Raw genomic sequence first — 20,767 nt, forward strand, 5'->3', positions numbered from 1 at the left:
TAATGTCATGCCAACAATGACACAGGCGTGTAAGATTACTATAAACATAGCTGAACATTAAAATATTAAAAATGGCTATATTTTATTTTTATACGTATATCTTGAAATGGAATGTTTAAATGCTATTTCAGAGACAAATTTTATAGTTGGAAGAGGCAAGACAATATCTAGTCCAATTCTTTGAATTTAAAAATAAGGAAGCACTTTGGAGCTGTTTTTTTCTGTAAATCTATTTTTTCCAAAAAGATCACACAGTCACTAATATGTTTCTCTTATATCTGTTTTGTTTATTTAAAATCATAAATTTGTGGAGAACAGGACTCTTTGATCAAGAGACAAAGCTTTTCTGTTTCCTATTTGGGGAGAATATAATGGAAATTACCTCCTAGTTCCCAGGCTCTGCCTGCCTGATTTTCAGTTTGCCACACTGTATTGTCTTTCTGAAACCAATTGAGAGGGGCACCTGAGTGGCTTAGTTGGTTGAGCATCTGACTTTAGCTCAGGTCATGATCTCACAGTTCATGAGTTTGAGCCCCTCATTGGGCTCTGTGCAGATAGCCTGGAGCCTGCTTCAGATTCTCTCTTTCCCTCTCTGTCTGCCCCCTTCTGTGCTCATGCTCTGTCTCTGTCTCTCTCTCAAAAATAAATTAACATTTAAAAAAAGTCACTTAAATAAAAATAAAACCAAGTGAGAAATAACATGAAAGCAATAACTAATATGCTTCATTTAAGCATTTCAGGTAAATGGCTAACATTTTAAATAATTTCACACTAAATTCTTTCCTTTTTTCTTACAACATTCCCTATGTTGGTTATAGTTCATTTATTTTATCAGATTGCTTTCATAATTTTATCACACTCATTTCAATGCTAAAATAAAATAGTAAAATTTAATAGCAAGATGTCAGATACTACATTACTATTACAAACTGAAGAGACTGAGGGACACCTCTCCTGACCCACAGGAAAAAGTAAAACCCTTGAAGATCAAAAGAAACTAGAAACTTCACTCACTAGATTTAGAAACTAAGAAACTAGATTTAGGTTCACTCAGTAATTTCAAAAATACATATATTAAACATACTTAATTTCATACTATGATAGATGTGGGATCAAAGACTACTTTGGTCACCACTATATTTTTCCAGGGCTGTGAATTTCAGAGGATTCACCACTTTTTTTTTTTTTTTTTTAACACATTTGCCTTTGATATAGTGATTAACTGTGGTGAGGACATTAACTGATCTTTATTCTCAAAGCTCCTGGGGATCAGATCTGCCCTGATCTGCAGACTCTCTGAAGAAAGATACTGCAGTGTTTATCCCTGGATCACGGTGATATTAATCACAACAGTATTGTTTCAAAGTCTAAATCAGTCAGTATACTACAAAAAGAGAAGGAGAGGTTTACTAAGGAGGTGTTATTTACTCTGGAATAGAAAACCCACAGAATTTTGGAGTTGAAAAGGATGTTAGATCATCCTAGGATAACTTTCATTTCAACATGAGGAAAAAAGCTTAGAGAAGTAAACTCTAGCATTTACAAACGTGTGTGAAAATTGTGTGTGTGTGTGTGTGTGTGTGTGTGTGTGTGAGTGATATTTGTGCACAGTCTACTAACTATATATATAACTAACTATATAACTAGCTATAATCTCTATTTAGGGAAATAAACTTAGAAGTATAGCTAGAAATTTGGGTTAACAAACGGGAAATTTCCTCAGAAATGAGGGTTATCTGGTATGAACATGGTTTACAAGAAAGCTGGTGTATATTTTACCAGGAGAAAGTTGGATCGTGATAGAGCCCTGTCATTCTAGGAGTTTATGGATTTTTAAATACCTGAACTGTTTTAAACCCACACAAAGGAAAAAAGAGCAAATAGACAAAAAGTTCTTCTCTTCTTTGCTTTTTTAATGTATTGATTTTGTTCATTCAGTAAATCTTTATTGAATGACTAATGAATCAAATGTTGACTTAGATACTTGGTTTCCAGGCATAACCCAGACATTGTTCCTGGTATCAAGGACCTTCCACACTAAAACTTCTGTTTACAATTGATGGTATAGAAAAAAGTAACTTTAGTATAGAGACACCTATCCAATAATTGATAAGACAAAATAACCATGAAATAGTAGCATTACGTATATATATTTTTTTCTTTCAGGTCAAACACTATTCAAGGTAGTAATCAAATCTCTTTCACCTAAAGAGTTAGTCCGGATTCACGTCCCCAAACCTTTGGACAGGAATGATGGGACATTTTTGGTGCGATATAGGATGTATGAAACTGTCAGTGAAGGGCTGAAGATAGAGGTCCTTTATGGTGATGAACATGTGGCTCAGTCTCCCTATATTTTGAAAGGTAAGTGATTATTATACAGTGCAGAGCCAGCCTTATATGTGTAGACCCCATGTGTTTCAAAATGGGTTATGATGACCTTGAAGTCATGTACAACAGAGTAAACATTGTATGCATACCTCCTGGAGCTCACTTTAAGTAATCCCATGTCTAATGGGGGGCTTGAACTCACGACTTCAAGACCAAGAGTTGCATGCTCTAAGCTGGCCAGGAGCCCCTCCTGGAGCTCAATTTAACTTGGAATTTTGAGGGATGGAAAACTAGGTAAAGAAATTTAAATGATAAGCAACAAAATCTTGTGTATTTATCGAGGTAGTTAACATTTCCAACACTCTTAATTCTTTGGCATATCTGTATTTCCATCTAGTACCATTTGCCTTCGACTAAAGGATTCCTGTTAACATTTCTTTTAGTGTGAGAATGTTGGTGATGAGTTCTTCCAGCCTTTGTGTGTCTGAAAAAGTCTATATTTTGCCTTCATTTTTGAGAGACATCTTTGTTAAATATAGAATAATTAACAGGTTTTTTTCTTCCTGATGTTGTTCCACTGTCTTCTTGCTTGCATTGTTTCCAACAGTAAATCTGCTGACATCTGTCTCTGTCCCTCCATCCTGCTGAAGGTTTTCTCTCTCATGGCTCTTTTAAACAATTTGATTATTATGTGCTTTGGTGTAGTTTTCTTCATGTTTCTTGTGCTTGGGTTTGTGGAGCATCTTAGATCTTTGGGATTATAGATTTTGCTAAATCCAGAAAAATTTTGGCAATGATTTCTTCATTACTTTTTCTGTTCTACTCCAGAGTTCCACCAAGAATTAGTTACCCCTATATCGGACTTGAAATTATCCCAGAACACACTGATGCTCCTTTCATTTTTAAAATTCTTTTTTTTCCTCCATTTCATTTTGTCTACTTTCTTTTTTAAAAATTTTTTTTAATGTTTATTTATTTTTGAGAGAGAAAGAGACTGAGTGTGAGCGGAGGAGGGGCAGAGAGAGAGGGAGACACAGAATCTGAAGCAGGCTCCAGACTCTGAGCTGTCAGCACAGAGCCCGACGTGGGGCTCGAACTCACAAACCAGGAGATCATGACCTGAGCCAAAGTCGGATGGTTAACTGACTGAGCCACCCAGGCGTCCCTCATTGTGTCTACTTTCTATTGCTACGTCATTAAGTTCACTAATCTTTTCTTCTGCAGTGTCCAATTTGTCATTAATTGTATCCAGTCTGTTTTTCATCTCTTGGCACTTTCTCATCTTCTTGAGCTTTTTTCTAGAATGCAGTTAAGTTACTTGGAAATAGTTTGAATTTTTCAAATTTTGCTTTTACAATTTGTTAGGTGAGACCAGAGCCACATTTGGTTATGGCTTTTTTTCCCCCAGCACTCAGGTAATATCTCTCTGCCTGGTCTACCCAAGCCTCAGAAATAAGGATGCTTTCCAGTCTGCCTTGTGTGAACAGACACTATTTCCAACCCTCTATGACCAGTGGGTACTACTGTTGCCTCTAATCATTCTGACTCATTCTTTCCCTGCCTTGGATCATTTCCTCACTTATATACATACTTCAGAAACCCTAAATACTTGAGGGGGGAACCTTTCGCAGATCTCTGGAGTTTTCTTTCTGCATAGTTCTCCCCTTTCATAGACTATGCCCTATAAATTCTAGCCGCCTTGTTCTCCCTGGACACTCTGCTCTGCCTCCTCAACTCAGTGAGATTGCTGGGCTCAACCTATATTTCTCCCCATTTCCATAACCTAGAAACTCCCTTAAGCAGTAACCTTAGCAATTGTAGGGTTTACCTCATCTGCTTCCTATTTCTCAGACTCAGTGTCCTTTATTGCCTCATGTCTGGTGGCTTAAAAAACTGTTTCATGTATTTTGCCTGTTTCTTGATAGTTTCAGGTGGTAAATCCATATTACTCACCTTGGTCGGAAGTAGAAATAGTCAAGAGACACAATCGTTTGTTAGAAGTTTTTATGTTAAGTTAAATATAAATATATTTTGAAGTAAAATATAAAATTTGTAAAAGTTCTTTTAAAATGAGTCCTCAGAGAAGTTTTATACTTATGGCTGGGTATAAAATTTAAATTCTTTTTTAAAAATTACACTGCCGGGGGGGGGTACCTGCATGGGTCAGTTGGTTAAGCATCTGACTCTGGATTTTGGCTCACATTATGATCTCGTGGTTTGTGAGTTTGAGCCCTGCGTCTCGCTCTAAACGAACATTGCAGAGCCTACTTGGGATTCCCTCTCCCTCTGCCGCTCCACTGCTTGTGCTCAATCTCTCTCTTTCAAAATAAATAAATAAACTTAAAAAAAGAAAACAAAGAAAATTACACTGCCAGATACACCTGGGTTACATATTTCTTCTCTGAGATGTGTTGACAGAAATGATTTTAGAGATTCAGTGATTAAGAGATTTAGAGATTCTCCATCTTGTCTTTAAAAAAGTCACCACCCCTACTATATAATAATGCCTCAAAAGTAATACATTCTCTTTTTCTTTGCTAAAAGGTAAGTTGTCTTATGTTCTCCAGGCACTTATAACGCACTAGAACTGAATTCAGCAGCTAGTTGGCTGAGAGTGGGTGATATGGGGAGAGAGCGTATGCTCTGTAGGTCGTCTAGAGGCGTACAAGACGGGGATGGAAAATGGAAGCATGGGACTCTGACATAACTGCTTTCACCACTGATTTGTTTAGGGCAGATTATCCCCATCTGGATAATCTTAGAATTCACCAAGAAATCATCCCACGTTCACATCGGGCAGAAACAACTCCCTGTGTTGTGGTGCTTGTTAATGGAGCATGGCATTACACGTGTTTTGCCTTCCCTAGGACCAGTGTACCATGAGTACTGTGAGTGTCCAGAAGAGGATCCTCAGGCCTGGCAAAAAACTCTGTCTTGTCCAACCGAGGAACCACAGATTGCAAAAGATTTCGCTTCTTTCCCCAGCATCAATCTCCAGCAGATGTTAAATGAAGTTCCGAAAAGGTTTGGGGACGAGAGGGGTGCCATTGTCCATTACACGATTCTCAACAACCACATCTACCGGAGATCTTTAGGGAAATACACAGACTTCAAAATGTTCTCAGATGAGATTTTACTGTCACTGGCAAGAAAGGTATGAGAGCATGAACTCATTGGTTCTAAAAACAATATATAATTGACCCTTAAACAACATGGGTTTGAACTGCGTGGGTCCACTTATACATGGATTTTTTTTTTTAAATAAATACAGTACAGTACTCTAAGTGTATTTTCTCCTCCTTATGACTTTCCTAATGGCAGTTTACTTTCTCTAGCTTACTTTATTGGAAGAACACAGTATATAATATAACATACAGAGTATGTGTTAATCAACAGCTATGTCATCGGTAAGGCTTCCAGTTAACAGTAGGCTATTAGTTGTTAAGTGTTGGGGGAGTCTAATATTATACACAAAATTTAGGTTGTGTGGGGATTGGCACCTCCAACCCCTGCATTGTTCAAGGGTCAACTGTAGTTTAATTATGTAGTTGTAACATTGCGATGCCTGGAATAACAGTGGCAAAGGATAGAAATGGCTTCTGGCCTTGCAAATGTGTAGCTAAGATGTCCACCACCTGAGTGTTCATCAGTTCTCCCCTTTTATGGATCTTTCTTTCCTTTAATATTTAAATTAAATGGCTTGAGCCCCCATCCCAGGTAAGTAGGCCCTGCATAAAACTCCCAACGCTTTCGTGGACTCCCAAACATTTTTAGCCCCAAGGTCACTTCTTGTAGTTCTCCCTCCATTCAGATTTCACTTTCTGCAGCTCTTTTGTTTCTTATTACCTCAAAATGACTTGAACTTAGACCACTTTTCCTTGTTTTATCCTAACCATCTCTAAAAGATAGTATGCATGGCACGTTTTGTTGATGGTTCTAGTAACAGAGAGGTTGTTTTGTACCATTGTGTAGTAAAAGCCAACCAAACAAAAATTCTAACATTTAAAAATAGACATCCCTGGGGGCACCTGGTGGCCCAGTTGGTTAAGAGACTCTTGGTTTCGGCTCAGGTCATGATCTCGTGGTTGGTGAGTTCAAGCCCTGTGTCGGACTCAGCACTGACAGTGCAGAGCCTGCTTGGGATTCTCTATCTCCCTGTCTATCTGCCCCACTCCCACTCATGCTCACTCTCTCTTTCAAAATAAGTAAACTTTAAACAAACAAACAAACAAGTAAATAAAAATAGACATGCCTATATTAATCAGACTCAGTCATCCTTGCCTCCAGGAATTTCTCACTGGCTGTCATTGATGTTCAGGTCTTGGCTTCTTAGTAGAATATGCTTGGGCCTCTATCTTTCAGAAGACTTCTCAACTCCGCCCCCACCCCCACTCCCCTCTACTCTACCCCTCTACCCTTCTTTCCACACCTGCAAAACCCTCAAGCAGAGCAGTTCAAATTGCCTTTTGTTCCTCCTGCTTCCTGACCATGCAGAGTGAAGGGTGAGGTTGGGAGTTTTTCTACCTTTCCCACTCAAGATTGTCAAGGTAGTTGTCTAAACCAAAAGCCAACTTGGGTGATATGAGTTACACACTTTCCCAAGTGTGCTGAATGTGTGGCTGCAGTCACTTCTTATTTTATCTTATTTTTTTAATGTTTATTTATTTTTGAGACAGAGAGCATGAACGGGGTAGGGTCAGAGAGAGAGGGAGATACAGAATCCGAAGCAGGCTCCAGGCTCTGAGCTGTCAGCACAGAGCCCGACGTGGGGCTCGAACTCACGGACCGTGAGATCGTGACCTGAGCCAAAGTCAGGTGGTTAACCGACTGAGCCACCCAGGCGCCCCAATCACTTCTTATTTTAAAAAGCAGCCTCCTCCCCGCTCCGCACTCGCCCACGGTATGAGCACATCGCAGGTACCTGATCACAAAGGTGGTGCTTTCTTCCTGGCCTACCACCCACCAGTCCACCCTGCCCTGTGTCCTACCTTGTACTCATGTTGCTGCCTCTAGAGCAGTGGTTTTTCCTAGTGATTAATTTGCCCCTTCGAGGACATTTGGCAAAGTCTCGAGACAGTTTCGGTTGCCACAACTTGGGGGTTGCGACTAACATCTAGCGGGTGGAGACCATGGATACTAGTCAACATCTTACAATGCACAGAACTGCCTACAGCAAACGACTACCCAGACCAAAATGTCAATACTGCTGAGATGAAGAAACCCCATTCTATAGTGAGAACTTCTGGTATGGAGTTTGTTGTTGTTGTTGTTTTGTGTTTTGTGCGTTTTTTGTTTGTTTGAGGTTTTTTTGGTTTATTTTATTATTATTATTTATTTATTTATTTATTTAGGTGTGGAGTTTATTAATGAGTTTATAAACAATAGTGGGGAAGCACGAGGTTGAGTAGTCCCATCCCTGGCCCTTCCCTCTTGTTCTGGGTTCTTTGCCCAGTGGCTGGGAAGAAATCCAAGACAAATGAGACTCATCTCTGGACTTCGAGCAGCCTGCTCTGGTGGGACTTGTTTTGTTATTTGGAAGTTGGAGTGGTGTATGGATATAAACAAATTGTACTTCATCATGGTAGCTTGTAAGGAAAGCAGGTGCCCAGGGTGAAAATGTCTGGGGAGGGGGAGTCATAGAGGAGGTAACATCAGGTCTGAGTTTGAAGGATGAGAAAGGAGACCACCAAGTGAATAAGGAGGAGAAGAATGTTCCAAGTGGGAAGGGAATTGCATAGGAGAGTGGCTGGCGTTTTCAGAGAGCAGCCCGAAGTTGACCGGCACCTTCTCGGGTGGAAGGTGAGGCTTATAGCTTAGCTGGAACGAGATAACAGGCCTTGCCTTCTAGCCAGACAGTTTACACCTTGTCCTGTAGGCTTAAGGTTCTCTTAAGCTTCTAGTAACATGAATTTGGGTTTTAGACATTTAGGCAGCAAGGTGAGAGCTAATCAGAGTGGGGAGAGCCTCGAGCAGAACACCTAGTGAGGAAGCTACTGCACCAATCTAGGCAAGAGATGGGAAGAGCCTAAACCAAAGCATTGACCGCGGAGATGGCCACGGAGTGGCAGATTCCGGAAGCAAATGTAGACGTGACGTGGAGGTTTGATACTTAAGGAAAACAAGGGCTTGGGTCTAACCTTGTCAATTCTTTAGTAGGCAGCTGGCAGAAAGAGTTCTTGAAGCCCTTTATTTGTACTGTTCTATACCATGTCCACTGCTAGAACAGTAAGCAATTTTGATAATTTATCTATATTTTTACTAAGTAATCTCTATGCCCAACATGGGGCTCAACCTCACGACCCCAAGATCAAGAGTCACACGCTCCACCGACTGAGCCAGCCAGGTGCCCTGACACTAAGCAATTTGAAACACCATCTCTGGACAGAAGGAGCTGACTCCTGGTTGCGTGAATTTGCCATCTGCCATCCTCACCCTTGACTTTCTGATACTGCTGATGACTGACGGGCAATTTTCTCGCCTCTGCTGTTTCCAAATGTTCACTTTTGCCAGACATATTTTAAAAAGCCAAAGAACAGAAGCATTTAGTACCCAAAACTGAGGTCTTTGCAGAACTGATGTCTCATCTTTTGTTTATTTAGGTCCTTCTCCCCGATATAGAATTTTATATTAATCTTGGAGATTGGCCTCTGGAGCATCGAAAAGTCAATGAAACCCCTGGCCCTTTACCTATCGTTTCGTGGTGCGGCTCCCTGGATTCACGAGACATTATCCTTCCAACATATGACATCTCCCACTCGACACTGGAAGCAATGAGGGGTGTCACAAATGATCTCCTCTCTATTCAGGGAAATACAGGTAAATAAAAGTTTGTTCTCGAAGACAGAGGTAAAAGGGAGTAGGTATATATTTAAATAACCATCATTCTTCTTTTCTAACCGAGAAAGAAAGGGCAGTGTAGGATTCCTCTAATCCAAAACTTAGATGTATGGGTTGGACTAGTAAAATCCAGACCTGCCGTAACTGGGTCTCCTTTGAGTTGGTCCTTTGTAAATACCATTTGAAAATATATATTTGGTAAAATTGTCACTTAATTCTGACTCCAGTGCCTTTATATTGCTGGATGGAGCCAGAAAGCATTTTGAAAAACATAAAATTATATGTGGATGTAAGAGAATTGTTATAGCAGTGTTATTTGGATATTACTCCCTCATCATGTAGTGAGGAGTTTTCTCATTTCTTCCTTCTGCCTTACTTGATCCTTTACAACCTGAATTCTTTCTGCCCCTCCCCCACTCCCATTTGATGGCCTTACATTTTATGGCCCAACACAACTTTTTATTAAACCAGACTCCCTGAGTAGAATAAACCCTGCCTAACCCTGCCTTTCTTTATAAACTCTGTTCCCATTTATTGTGATTTGGTGGACTTATTTGGCAGATGCGACCGAAGACTCTTTGCAAACTACCTGAAGATAGCATGGATTCAAAACTGACTTTTTATTTGGTAACAGTGAATTCTTGAGAAGTGTACTAAAATATTAAAGAGAGTGAGCCTCTCCAGTTTCTATGTTTTACAATTTATCCCTTAGAAGAGTAACAGGTGTTAACTAATGACCTCTCTTTAGAATCATAGAAACAGATTTAGTTAATTCTTCTAGAATATTTCCTTCTAGGGAAAGAAACCCCCCCCCCCACACACACATATTTACACACATGCATATAGTTGAGTTTTATATATATATATATATATATATATATATATATATATATATATATATATATATATTTTGATTTCAGAGCATATTAGACAATCCTCCCTGTATTCAAAGGTGATGTGCTCAAAAATCTGAGCAACCTAAGGATTAAAGACGTGGGTGTTACCTAGTTATATAGTTTGTTCTGGTCACCCAGTCTAAGAACAAAAGCCTAGCTCATTTTTTATTGTGAAGCACAAAGGATGGAAGAAGCTAATGCCTGGGTGAGTGGCCAAGTTGCTGAATGCTTTTTGCTTTGAACTTGATCCAGCGTTATTTTGGATAACTCCTAAAGTCATACAACAGACACTCTAGCATTTGAGTGAGCTCTCACAGGTAGACAAATAGGAGAAATGAGAGAATTCTTTTATGTGATACAGCAGATAAAAGGGCTGTTTTTAAAGTCTAAACTGGAAAGTATCTCAGGAAGGTACTCAATCCCCTATTTTTTGGAAACAGCACCTTACTTTAGGAGATGAGTTGATGATAAAAGAGCTTTAACATCTTAAATGACAATGGTATATTAAAGATGATTATGCTTACCATTTTTATAAATGTCAAACTCATAATCATATTTTTTTATGGCTTCAAACCTCTAGGGCCTTCCTGGATCAATAAAACAGAAAAAGCTTTCTTCAGAGGTAGAGATAGCCGAGAAGAGAGACTCCAGTTGGTACAGATGTCCAAGGAAAACCCAGAGCTCCTAGATGCAGGAATTACAGGATATTTCTTTTTCCAAGAGAAAGAAAAGGAGCTTGGAAAAGCTAAATTGATAGGTTTCTTTGATTTCTTTAAGGTATGCATTTATGTCTTCCTGTATGAATATGAAGTGATAAACTTGCATTAAAAGTCTACCAAATCACTGGGTGGGCAGATTTCTCCAGTCTTTTGAGCTGGCACACCCACACTTTCTTACTTTCTCCCTTCCAACAATAGGGAATTAGAGCATTCATTGTGGTCTCCTTTTTGGTATTTTTGTTTTTGTTGGTTCTGTCTACCCAGTGGCCAGGACTGTATTTAATACTATAGTACGAGGATTAACCTGGGGTTTTGGGTGCATTTATTTATCTGTTTTTTTCTTGTTTAGACTTATTTTATAAGCTGGGACTATAAATACCTTTTACATAAAGTGATCTTAAATGCCTTTTGTAAACAGAAAGAGTATAAACTCCATATAAGTATGGAACTATGGTACGCGTCCTGCCTCTGCCATTAACTGTGGAACCTTCATCTCTTAGCGCCCCTAAACATGCAAGATGCCTGCCTTGCTCCTTCAGAGCACTGTCATGAGGCCCAAAGGATAGAGATGTGAACAGTATGACAGAATCTGACTGGCTAGAAAACTCTTTGGTACCAATTACTTAAGAAAAAATTAATTACCAAATCTGTGAGTACATCCTGTTCATATCAGTGTGATAGAATGAAAAAACATTGGATTTGAACTCAAAGAATAGAGGTTTATAAATTTATCTGAACACCAGTTTTCTCATTTGTAAAAAAAAAAAAGAAGGGGGGGGGGAAGAGAGGTTATCATAATATGTGCTTCACATTATTATGATCAAGTGAGGTTTAATTCCTATGAAAAGTGATTTTGAAATGTAAACCAAGCCTTATTAATCCAGCAAATATGTAAACCAAGTACCTATTATGTCGCAAGCCATCACACTAGTCCATGAACTTCTCCACATTTCTATGTGCTCAACTCTAAAATTGAGCTTTCTGGAGGTAACACTTTCCTTTTTCATACTTATGTAGGTATAAGGAACAAGGGAAATTAGGTATACATGAAAGTGTAAATTGTTACCAGAAGTCAGTTTTAATAAACCTAGAAAATAAAAAAAAATTTTTTCTAGTGTTTATTTATTTTTGAGAGAGACAGGGTGCAAGTGGGAGAGAGGGAGACACAGAATCAGAAGCAGCCTCCAGGTTCTGAGCTGTCACTACAGAGCCTGACCTGGGGCTCGATCTCATGAGCCATGAGATCATGACCTGAGCTGAAATCTGACGCTTAACCGAGTAAGCCACCCAGGCACCCCAAACATAGAACTTTTGAAACATTTTCCTCCCTGGTCACAGAAATCTGAATCCCCATTACATAGAGTTGAAAAAGGTACTCCTATTTCCTAAATTATTTCCTAAAACTATTGATTATCTTATCCTTAAATACATTATATTTCTTTTTTTTTAAGATTTTTTTTTTTTTGAGAGAAAAAGAGCAAGTAGGAGAGGGGCAGAGAGAGGGAAAGAGAGAATCCTATGCAGGCTCTGTGCTGTCAGTGCAGAGCCCGATGGGGGGGCTCGAACTCACGAACTGTGAGATCATGACCTGAGCCAGATCAAGAGTTGGATGCTTAACCGACTGAGCCACCCAGACACCCCACTGCATTGTATTTCCTAAAATCAATGTGCTAAAGGCTGCTTATGATTTTAATACAAAGAGAAAATGTGAATTACAAAATGAAGTGTATAACTTTTAAACAGTGAAATTGGAACATGGAAAATAACTGCTTTATATTTAGTATTATGGTGTTGATGACAATCAGAAGTGAAGCAAATGGCTGTTAAATTTCTTCTTTGTTTATGTTTGTTTTAATCTCTTAGTACAAGTATCAAGTGAACGTGGATGGGACTGTGGCTGCGTATAGATACCCGTACCTCATGCTGGGTGACAGTCTGGTTCTGAAGCAGGACTCAACATACTATGAACATTTCTATATGGCACTAAAGCCTTGGAAACATTATGTCCCAATTAAAAGAAATCTTAGCGATTTACTAGAGAAAATTAAGTGGGCCAAGGTACGCTTTCTGCAGTTTTAATTTCTTGAGGTGATAACACACTTACCAATATTATTTACATGAGTTCCATCATGATGCAATTTACCTTGACATAATTTAGTCAGAGAAATGTTATTTTCTGGAACTTTTGTTCCCTTGAAATGGCTAAAGAATCAACATTGAGGTCATTTTAATACCCTTTATCAACATTTTTGAGGATTTTTTAGAAGAGTTGGAAGTCCAATGTTATATGGAATGTATATATTATATAGAATATAACAGTGTTATATAGAATATAGATTTTTCTGAAGGAATCAGTATTCATGCATACACACACTAATCAAGCAAAAACACACTGAATGCAAATCGCTGATTGAAAAACCCAGGGTTAGAGTCCTTTATGCACAAGAAGACATTAAAGGCAATTACGATGCTCTTTTCTTGTTCCCAGTTAGGAAAAAGGCACAATCGATGCATGCTATACAACATTCCAAGAATTACAAGTTTTCCATAAAATATGATTTGTTTTCGTATTTTTTAAAGAAAAAGTATTAAAAAGCTGTTCTGTTTTATTATGAAGCTCTAGAAATTTACCCTTTCGTTATAAGATTTTGTTCTAAGTTTCTGAGAAGCCGTGTTTGGGTATGCAAATAAGTGGGTGCCCGAGGCAGAATCATTTTGGTGACCTTTAATAAAAAGTAAGGATTGCTTGCCAGTGGCTTTTCCTGTGGGCAGCAGAGTAGAATATTAGCTATTTTCCAAAAGTATAATTAGGAATGCTGAGTGTTCCTGGTAATGAAGGAACAGCCTGCGGGTACCAATCACCGAATTTACTATTACAGCAGTAAGCTCGACTTTCACAGGTACTGCTTGGTAACAACTTTGGGGCTCTGACTGCAAATTACAATGGAGCTCTTAAGACATGTTAGAACATAAAAAGTGATTCATTCTACTCCAGTTTGCATTTTCATACCAAGCAGAGAGGCTAGGATGGGGGAACAGAGGATGAGCCCTAAATGTCCTGGGGAGCCAGGAGACACAAGAGAAGCTGCATGTTGGGTGAAGGTATGGGGCGGGAGGGGGTGGGGGGAGCTTCTGAGCCAGTGGAACAGGGTCCAAACACGCGTGACCATTGCTGTGTAACAGATGTCTAGCAAAGTACCTTGTCTATTTTTCAGAGCCTCATGCTGAGGCTGTTTTCATCCCGTTCGGCGTCTTCCATGCTGTTCACATTTAACCCGACATCGGCCCTGCTTCACACTCGCCAGTAGCCTTCTTTGGGAGGGTGGGTGGTCACAGGAGTACTTTTCACTTATCGTGTTGTTGTTTTTTTAAACCTTTCAGGAAAATGATGAAGAAGCCAAGAAGATTGCAAAAGAAGGGCAGCTGAGGGCCAGGGACCTGCTGCAGCCACACCGGCTTTACTGTTACTATTACAGAGTATTCCGGGTGAGTGCCCGAGGGCCGTCCTGCCGGGAGGGGGTGGGGGAGCATCCTCAGACCCCATGCTGGGCCTGGGTGCCTCACTTCTCCATAGGGTTCTGAGAGTCAGTCCACGGAACTCTGGCCAAGCCGAGCACCAGCCCGCAGAAAGACAGGATCAGTGCTAAGTCTTTTTGTGGCCCCTGTATTTTTATCCCACCTCGGTATTATGAAAAACAGTACACCGAGACCTTCCAAATATAGATGAAAAGCTCCCCCTACCTTGGCAGTGCTTTTATGAAGTGCCTTGTGGAATTCCTAGTTTAGGTATTTTCTGAACCTCAGAGGATATCTTTCCTCCTCTAGAAAGTAAGGGGGTTGGACTGGAGATCATGAACATCTCTTTCTGCTCAACGTGTCTGCCTCTTTGTTCTTACTACTTAAGATTCATGCTTTTGGTATCACGGTATAGGATGGAAAGCCAATATTCAGCTTGCTGTAAAAAACAAACAAGTGAAATACATTTATTAAAATTTTTTTAATGTTTTATTTATTTTTGGAGAAAGAGAGAGACAGAGTGCCAGTGGGAGAGGGAGACACAGAATAGAAAGCAGGCTCTAGGCTCTGAGCTGTCAGCACAGAGCCCAACGTGAGCTCGAACCCACAAACCGTGAGATCATGAACTGAGCCAAAGTCAGACCCTTAACCGACTGAGCCATCCCGGCACCCCAAAATGAAATATATTTCTAATGGTTCTAACACCTTAGGCCTAAAATACGGAAATGCAAGGACTGGTTCTTTGAGTAACTATCTTGTGTTTTTACACAGTAAAATCTCACCAGGAAGAAAAAAAAAAGAGAAATAATACTTCTGTTTTTAACCTAAACTTATTTTTCTGTGGGCAGAAGAAAAGTACATTTCTTCAGATGCTGGGGGATACTGTTCTCTCGTAGAAAAATTAAAATGATAAATTACACTATTTACTAAAAGTAGCCTTTCCCTTAAATGAGTTGTGCACCCTCCATTGGTCTGCCTGTAACTTGAATAGTAGGGGTTTTTCACCCTAAATTATTAAGTTGGTTACTGTACTCGTGTCAGTATTTTTGGGGGTTGGGCCCCCCACCAGGAATGTCCAGCTCGAGGTATATGGAACCACTGAACTGGAAGTCTAATTTATAGGAATATTTCAGTCAGTGGCCAAGTAGGAGGACACCACGCAGGTCTGTAGCCAAAACATATGTGGCTATGAGCCTAAAGGGAAGGGTGTGTGGGACCGGCAACTTTATTTTGAGATACATATCATCTTTGTTGATTTGAGTGTTCAACACATTTAATTATTCATTCATCACTGGCGGGTAAATGCCAAGAGGTGCTGTTATTTCAAATGGGGATGCCTGGCTTGACCTCCTTTTGTGGAGGCTTCCTATGTCCACAGAGAATTATAGATTGGGGTTCCTTGTTAGATTATGAAATATTGCACTTAGTACCCGTAACAACTGAAGTGGGGACTGGAATAAAGCAGACCTTTGGTTGTAGTCTCAAGATACACAGCCACTAGGGGGCGCCTGGGTGGCTCAGTCGGTTAAGTGTCGGGACTTCAGCTCCGGTCATGATCTCACAGTTCTGGAGTTTGAGCCCCTCCTGGGGCTCTGTGCTGGCAGCTTGGAGCCTGGAGCCTGCTTCGGATTCTGTGTCTCCCTGCCCCTCTGCCCCTCCCTCGCTTGTGCTCTGTCTCTCAAAAATGAATAACCGTTAAAAGAAAGAAATCTTTTCTAAAGATACACAGCCACTAGGAAGGATGGCGTGAGTGGGGTAGGGAGGGAGGATCCAGTGGGATGACTTGGGGACTAATCTTTGAGTTGCCTTCACACGCACATTCCAGGAATATGCCGAGCGTCAGTCCAGCAAACCGGAAATACGTGACGGAATGGAACTTGTTGCTCAGCCTGATGATGACACGTCCGTGTGCCAGTGCCACCGGGAAAGACCTTCCAGAGAAGAGCTGTAAGTCAGCTCACACTCACAGCCCTGCGTGTGTGGCCGAGGAGTTGCCTGCAAGCATTCAGATCATTCAGGTAGAGGCCACCCTGTGTCGAGCGCAGTTCAGGAGACTTAACGTGCATGGTTGGAGCAGTAGGAGAGCCAGCATTACATGTGTCTTTGAGTATTATTTTCTTTTGTGTAAAAACCGCTATCATCGGCATCAGTTTGTTTTTTTAAAAAGAAAACTTGCGGGTCATAGTAGATAGGCTTGCCCAAATGTCACTCTCTAGGAAACCGTTGGCGCCATATTTCTTGGTGTGTTCCTGCCCCTTGTTCACTTTCCCTCCTCCTCTTCCAGTTATGAAGAAGAAATGCTTGTGCAGGGTCCTTCCGTCTCAGTGCGTAATTTCTTCTCCTGCAGGCTGCTTTTGGCATTCAGTAATGGCAAGCCTCCTCCTGGAAGGTCTGATAAGAACAGTTAAGGGAGGAGAAGATGGTTCCCTTATTAAAGGTAGCTTGGAGACTAGGGAGGCAGTGTTGTCTTAAAGCTCACTTGGATCTTTTTAGCTAAGTTTTACCGAAGCCTGGGACAAAATTAAGGAGAAATTGTGTCGTAAGCTAGTAATTTCCAATCTACCTGGGTGGGACACCCAGCAAGGACAACACAGTTATTAAAGTACATGAGAACATCCTATGGGAACCATTCATTATCTATCTATTGAATAGAGGGAAGATAACGATAGTCAGGTGGGGATCTTTACTTTTTTTTTAATCTATAAAAGGATACTTGAAAACATCTGCCAGAAGCAACAGTAATAAGCCTGGTATTTTGGGAATTCACTAATATGCTGACAAGAAAGGCAAACATCCTGAATGCATCCTTGCTGTTGCAGTGGTTTTGCACTGCCAAGAGAAAAACTTTGAAATTTCCTTCGCCTTTTTTTGGACGGGGTCAAGACTTAAGACTTAACGCCCAGAACTTCGTTACACACTCCTTGTAAAACCACCCATCCAAGAGTCATTGGTCATGTCACTAATGAGCACTTCCCCAAAGCAAGAGCTATCTACCCTCCCAATCTAAAAATATTGACTCCTCTCATCGAAATATTTACTTAATCTGGAAAGCACTATAATGTAACCACTTTAAAGTAGTCATATCTTTTTCTGAAGGTCAATAAGAACACAGAATTGTGTAACTAGACAAAAGCAAAACCATATTTAAGAGCAGTGTAACCAAAGCCAAGTATCCAAGGAAAACCAATACCCACCAGTTGTTCCCAAGTACACGGTCACAGGGCAAGCTGTACTGGGACCATAACCTAATGAATCCATGTCCTGTATATATTGTACCCGGAGTTTGGGGTTTGTCAAGGCCGAGATTATGGAAAGAAAATTTGCCCTCCCTCATACCTCCCTGCCCACCAACCCCTGCTCCTTCCTTGTGGCTGATGGCATCTTGTTCAAAACATCTTAAATTTTTTAAATATCTATCACCAGCTGCCAAACAAGACTGAGAGTGAAAAGTGAACTGAGATACATCAGGCAGCCTCTGAGCATGGAACAGAGAGGATGTAGTTAAGAAATTAAGTGGAGCCCTCAAAGTTAGCTTAAATGGTTTTCTGGTTTGTTGACATGAATATAACCTAATAAAGTAGTTTTACTAAAACCATGATTTTTCCCTTCGAATTCACACATTACCCACATAATCCATTAGTCATTTTTAATACTTCAACTGTCATTTAAAAAATCTGATATTTCAAAGAAGAGGATTGTAAGGATGTGCAAGTAAATATAGTAAGTGCATTTGTCTAAATAAGCTGCCAGGGTATTTGTTGCAGCACCGTTTTTATTAGTAAAATGTCGGAAACACCTTGAATAGCCTTCATGAAGGAACTGGCCAAGTAGATAATGATATATAAAGGAATATAATACAACCATTAAAAAGAATGAAGTATCTCTAAACATACTATCATGAAAGATTTCCGTTACAGTATTCAGTGGAAAAAGTAAGTTACAGAACAGCATGTATAATGTGAAACCATGAATGTAAAAAACAAAAATATGTTTGTATGGTTGAAAGTTTGGAAAGATTTTATTTACCAATATCTGAAGGGACGGAGAGAAGGGAATTTTTACTTTTTGCTATATACCTATGATATTTGTTTTTACTGCAAGTATGAATTAGACTATAAAATAAAGAAAAATGTAAACCTAGGAAAAGACTGTAAGTGCACAAAAGATATATATAAGAAAATGGATATTTATATTTTCCATTATGCTGTTTTTAAGTCTACTATGTCTAGAATTTTGTATCATGGGACATATTTTATACACTTTTAAATAAAGTAAATTTTCTAAATAATATTTTGAAAAAGACAACTTTTGTTTTGAAGAAAGTGGGGCGCCTGGGTGGTTCAGTCAGTTAAGCGACGACTTAGGCTCAGGTCAAGAGTTATCGGAGCCCTGCCTTGGGCTCTGTGCTGACAGCTGGGAGCCTGGAGCCTGTTTCAGATTCTGTGTCTCCCTCTCTCTCTTCCCTTCGCCCCTTCTCTCTCTCCCTCTCCCTCTCCCCCTCTCAAAAATAAGTAAATATTAAAAAAAAAAAAAAAAAAGATTGTAACAACCTATAGCCCTGGTATTTCTGCAACTGGGTTGGTCTAATTATAATTTTATTGTGTCTTTATGAGTGAATGAACCCAAATTTATATCACCACCACTCAGTCCCTAGTGGGATTTCCCTAATATTAGGGGGAAAGAAATTTGGGCTTGACACCATTATTTTTCTGATTCCAGGTTAAAATAACAAGAAGTGCAATGTCTTAGACAGTTTAGGTCGTCATTATACTGGTTTAGTTATACTGGTTTAGTAAGTTATACACGACTTACTGTAGTGATCACTTAGCAATAAATATATACACGTACGAAATCATTATGTTGTACGCCTGAAACTAATGTGTATGTCAATTATACCTCAATTAACAAAATAAAACTGGTTTAGGATTTACCAGCTAAAGAGCTTACATTTAGAAATCTCATTAGATTACAATCACGTGTCACTTTTTGATCCTGAGCACTAGATGCCAAATCGCTAGAAGGATCAGTTTTCTTATTTACAAATGAATAAATTACTTACATATGAAAGCTTTTGTGTATTTCTCCCACATCCTTAAAGCCCTTGGTGGCAGTGACCAGGCTTTATAATAAGTTTAGCCCCAAATCGCGGAAATGCACTGTGGTTTCCCTTTCAAAATGCTTTGCCTCAAAGCCTTTAACAATCGCAGCGAGAACTAACAGGTTCAACTAGCCTCACATTTTTTTCGTTTTGGATACGCTGGAGACGGAGGCGGGGCCGGGGGTGGTGGTGGAGGAGGGAAGCTCGGCGCTGAGGGGCGGGGCCTTGGGGCGGGGCGGGGCCGAGGGACAGGCCGGGGCGGGGCCTTGAAACGGGCCAGAACGGAAGTAGAGGTGCGTAGGTTCCGTTTGCAGTGCTAACGAGAAGTTCTGCGGAGCCAGGTACAGCGGCGTAGAAAGGGGAAGGGAAGGTTGTACCCCTTCCGTGTGTGCCCATATCACAGCTGGTCTCTCCTCTCTGTAGCCTCTGTTCTAAGACCACCCTTGTCCAGCGCCCTAAAGCGCCCCCCCACCCTGCGCTTGAGTTCCGCTCCCCAGCCGACCCCCGTAAAAACGTTTGGTCTCCCTGAAGCGCCCCCATCCCCGGGCCTCCAGCCTCCGGTTTCCAGCGCTGCCCACGATTGGGCCCTGCGTCCTCGGCTCGGCCTCGGGGAACTCGCGCGGCCCTGGCTGACGCGGCTCCTGTTCGGCCTACAGCCTCACGGTCCCCGATCCTCGCCCCTCCGCGGAGACGCAGTTTCGTCTCCCTGGAGGCCGGGGGCGAAGTACTTGTTAACCCGCCTCACCTTTTTTCCGTTCTACCCGTGAAATGGTTTTCGTTATGTAGAGATGGAAAAGCGTCTGCCCTCCTCCGCCCTCGGCAGAAAGCACAGGAAAAAAGGAAGAGCGAGATTACAAAACAGAGAAAGGTCCTGAAACACCTTGGTTTGTTCATTAAAACAAGATAAGAGGTTCCGATCCCAGCAAATTAACTTTAGTACTCCTTCCCAGCTTTTAAAGTAAGTGGAACTGAGAATTCAGAGACTTACCTTGTAGGCTTTTTCTCATGAAGATAAAAGACTGGTGGAGCTATAATCGATTTAATGAAAATCATCACCGAGTTGGGGTAGACAAAAACCTTCCATTTCTGAATCTGTAATTGGAAGCTGGTGTAGTAAATTCCTTCGTTACTTGAGCAGTGGTTTTATAGTACTTTCTAGTGTCTTACAATGTATGCAGTGTTTTCAGGTTGGTGCATTTATTTAGAGCCTCATAGTAATAACCCTGTGAAAGCAGTATCACTTTTTATCTAAGGCCACCAGCTGTCCCTACCCCCTTTCTGGACTCTTAAACCTCCTCCAAAGACTTTTTGCCACCCTTCAGTTTATCCCTTTTGCACTTAAAATTTCTCCCTCACTATGGGATCATACC

At 40.6% G+C, this 20,767-nt stretch overlaps 2 protein-coding genes across 9 annotated transcripts in view; both read left to right on the forward strand.

Annotated features, from left to right (window-relative positions):
* The window catches only part of POGLUT3 (protein O-glucosyltransferase 3), a 28,448-nt gene extending 9,859 nt beyond the window's left edge, over window positions 1-18,589 (forward strand). Inside the window, exons 2-9 of the mRNA XM_060604609.3 lie at window positions 2,167-2,364; window positions 5,199-5,485; window positions 8,931-9,147; window positions 10,645-10,841; window positions 12,647-12,841; window positions 14,165-14,269; window positions 16,125-16,246; window positions 17,008-18,589. Coding sequence (XP_060460592.2) covers window positions 2,167-2,364; window positions 5,199-5,485; window positions 8,931-9,147; window positions 10,645-10,841; window positions 12,647-12,841; window positions 14,165-14,269; window positions 16,125-16,246; window positions 17,008-17,041 — 1,355 coding nt within the window. The 3' untranslated portion in view covers window positions 17,042-18,589. The remainder of the gene's footprint in view (window positions 1-2,166; window positions 2,365-5,198; window positions 5,486-8,930; window positions 9,148-10,644; window positions 10,842-12,646; window positions 12,842-14,164; window positions 14,270-16,124; window positions 16,247-17,007) is intronic.
* CD1H11orf65 (chromosome D1 C11orf65 homolog) overlaps window positions 16,151-20,767 on the forward strand; it is a 78,911-nt gene continuing 74,294 nt past the window's right edge. For 4 of the 8 annotated variants that reach the window (XM_060604612.3, XM_078432717.2, XM_060604617.3 and 1 more), the window contains exon 1: window positions 19,637-19,738. The gene's annotated coding sequence lies outside the window, so the exon portion shown is untranslated. Of the gene's footprint in view, window positions 16,247-19,636; window positions 19,768-19,799; window positions 20,356-20,767 lie in introns of those variants that run through there. The other 4 variants (XM_060604613.3, XM_060604618.3, XM_060604614.3 and 1 more) reach the window with 3 other exon arrangements.

Source organism: Panthera onca, chromosome D1, assembly GCF_046562875.1.
Source record: "Panthera onca isolate mPanOnc1 chromosome D1, mPanOnc1 haplotype 2, whole genome shotgun sequence".
NCBI lineage: Eukaryota > Metazoa > Chordata > Mammalia > Carnivora > Felidae > Panthera > Panthera onca.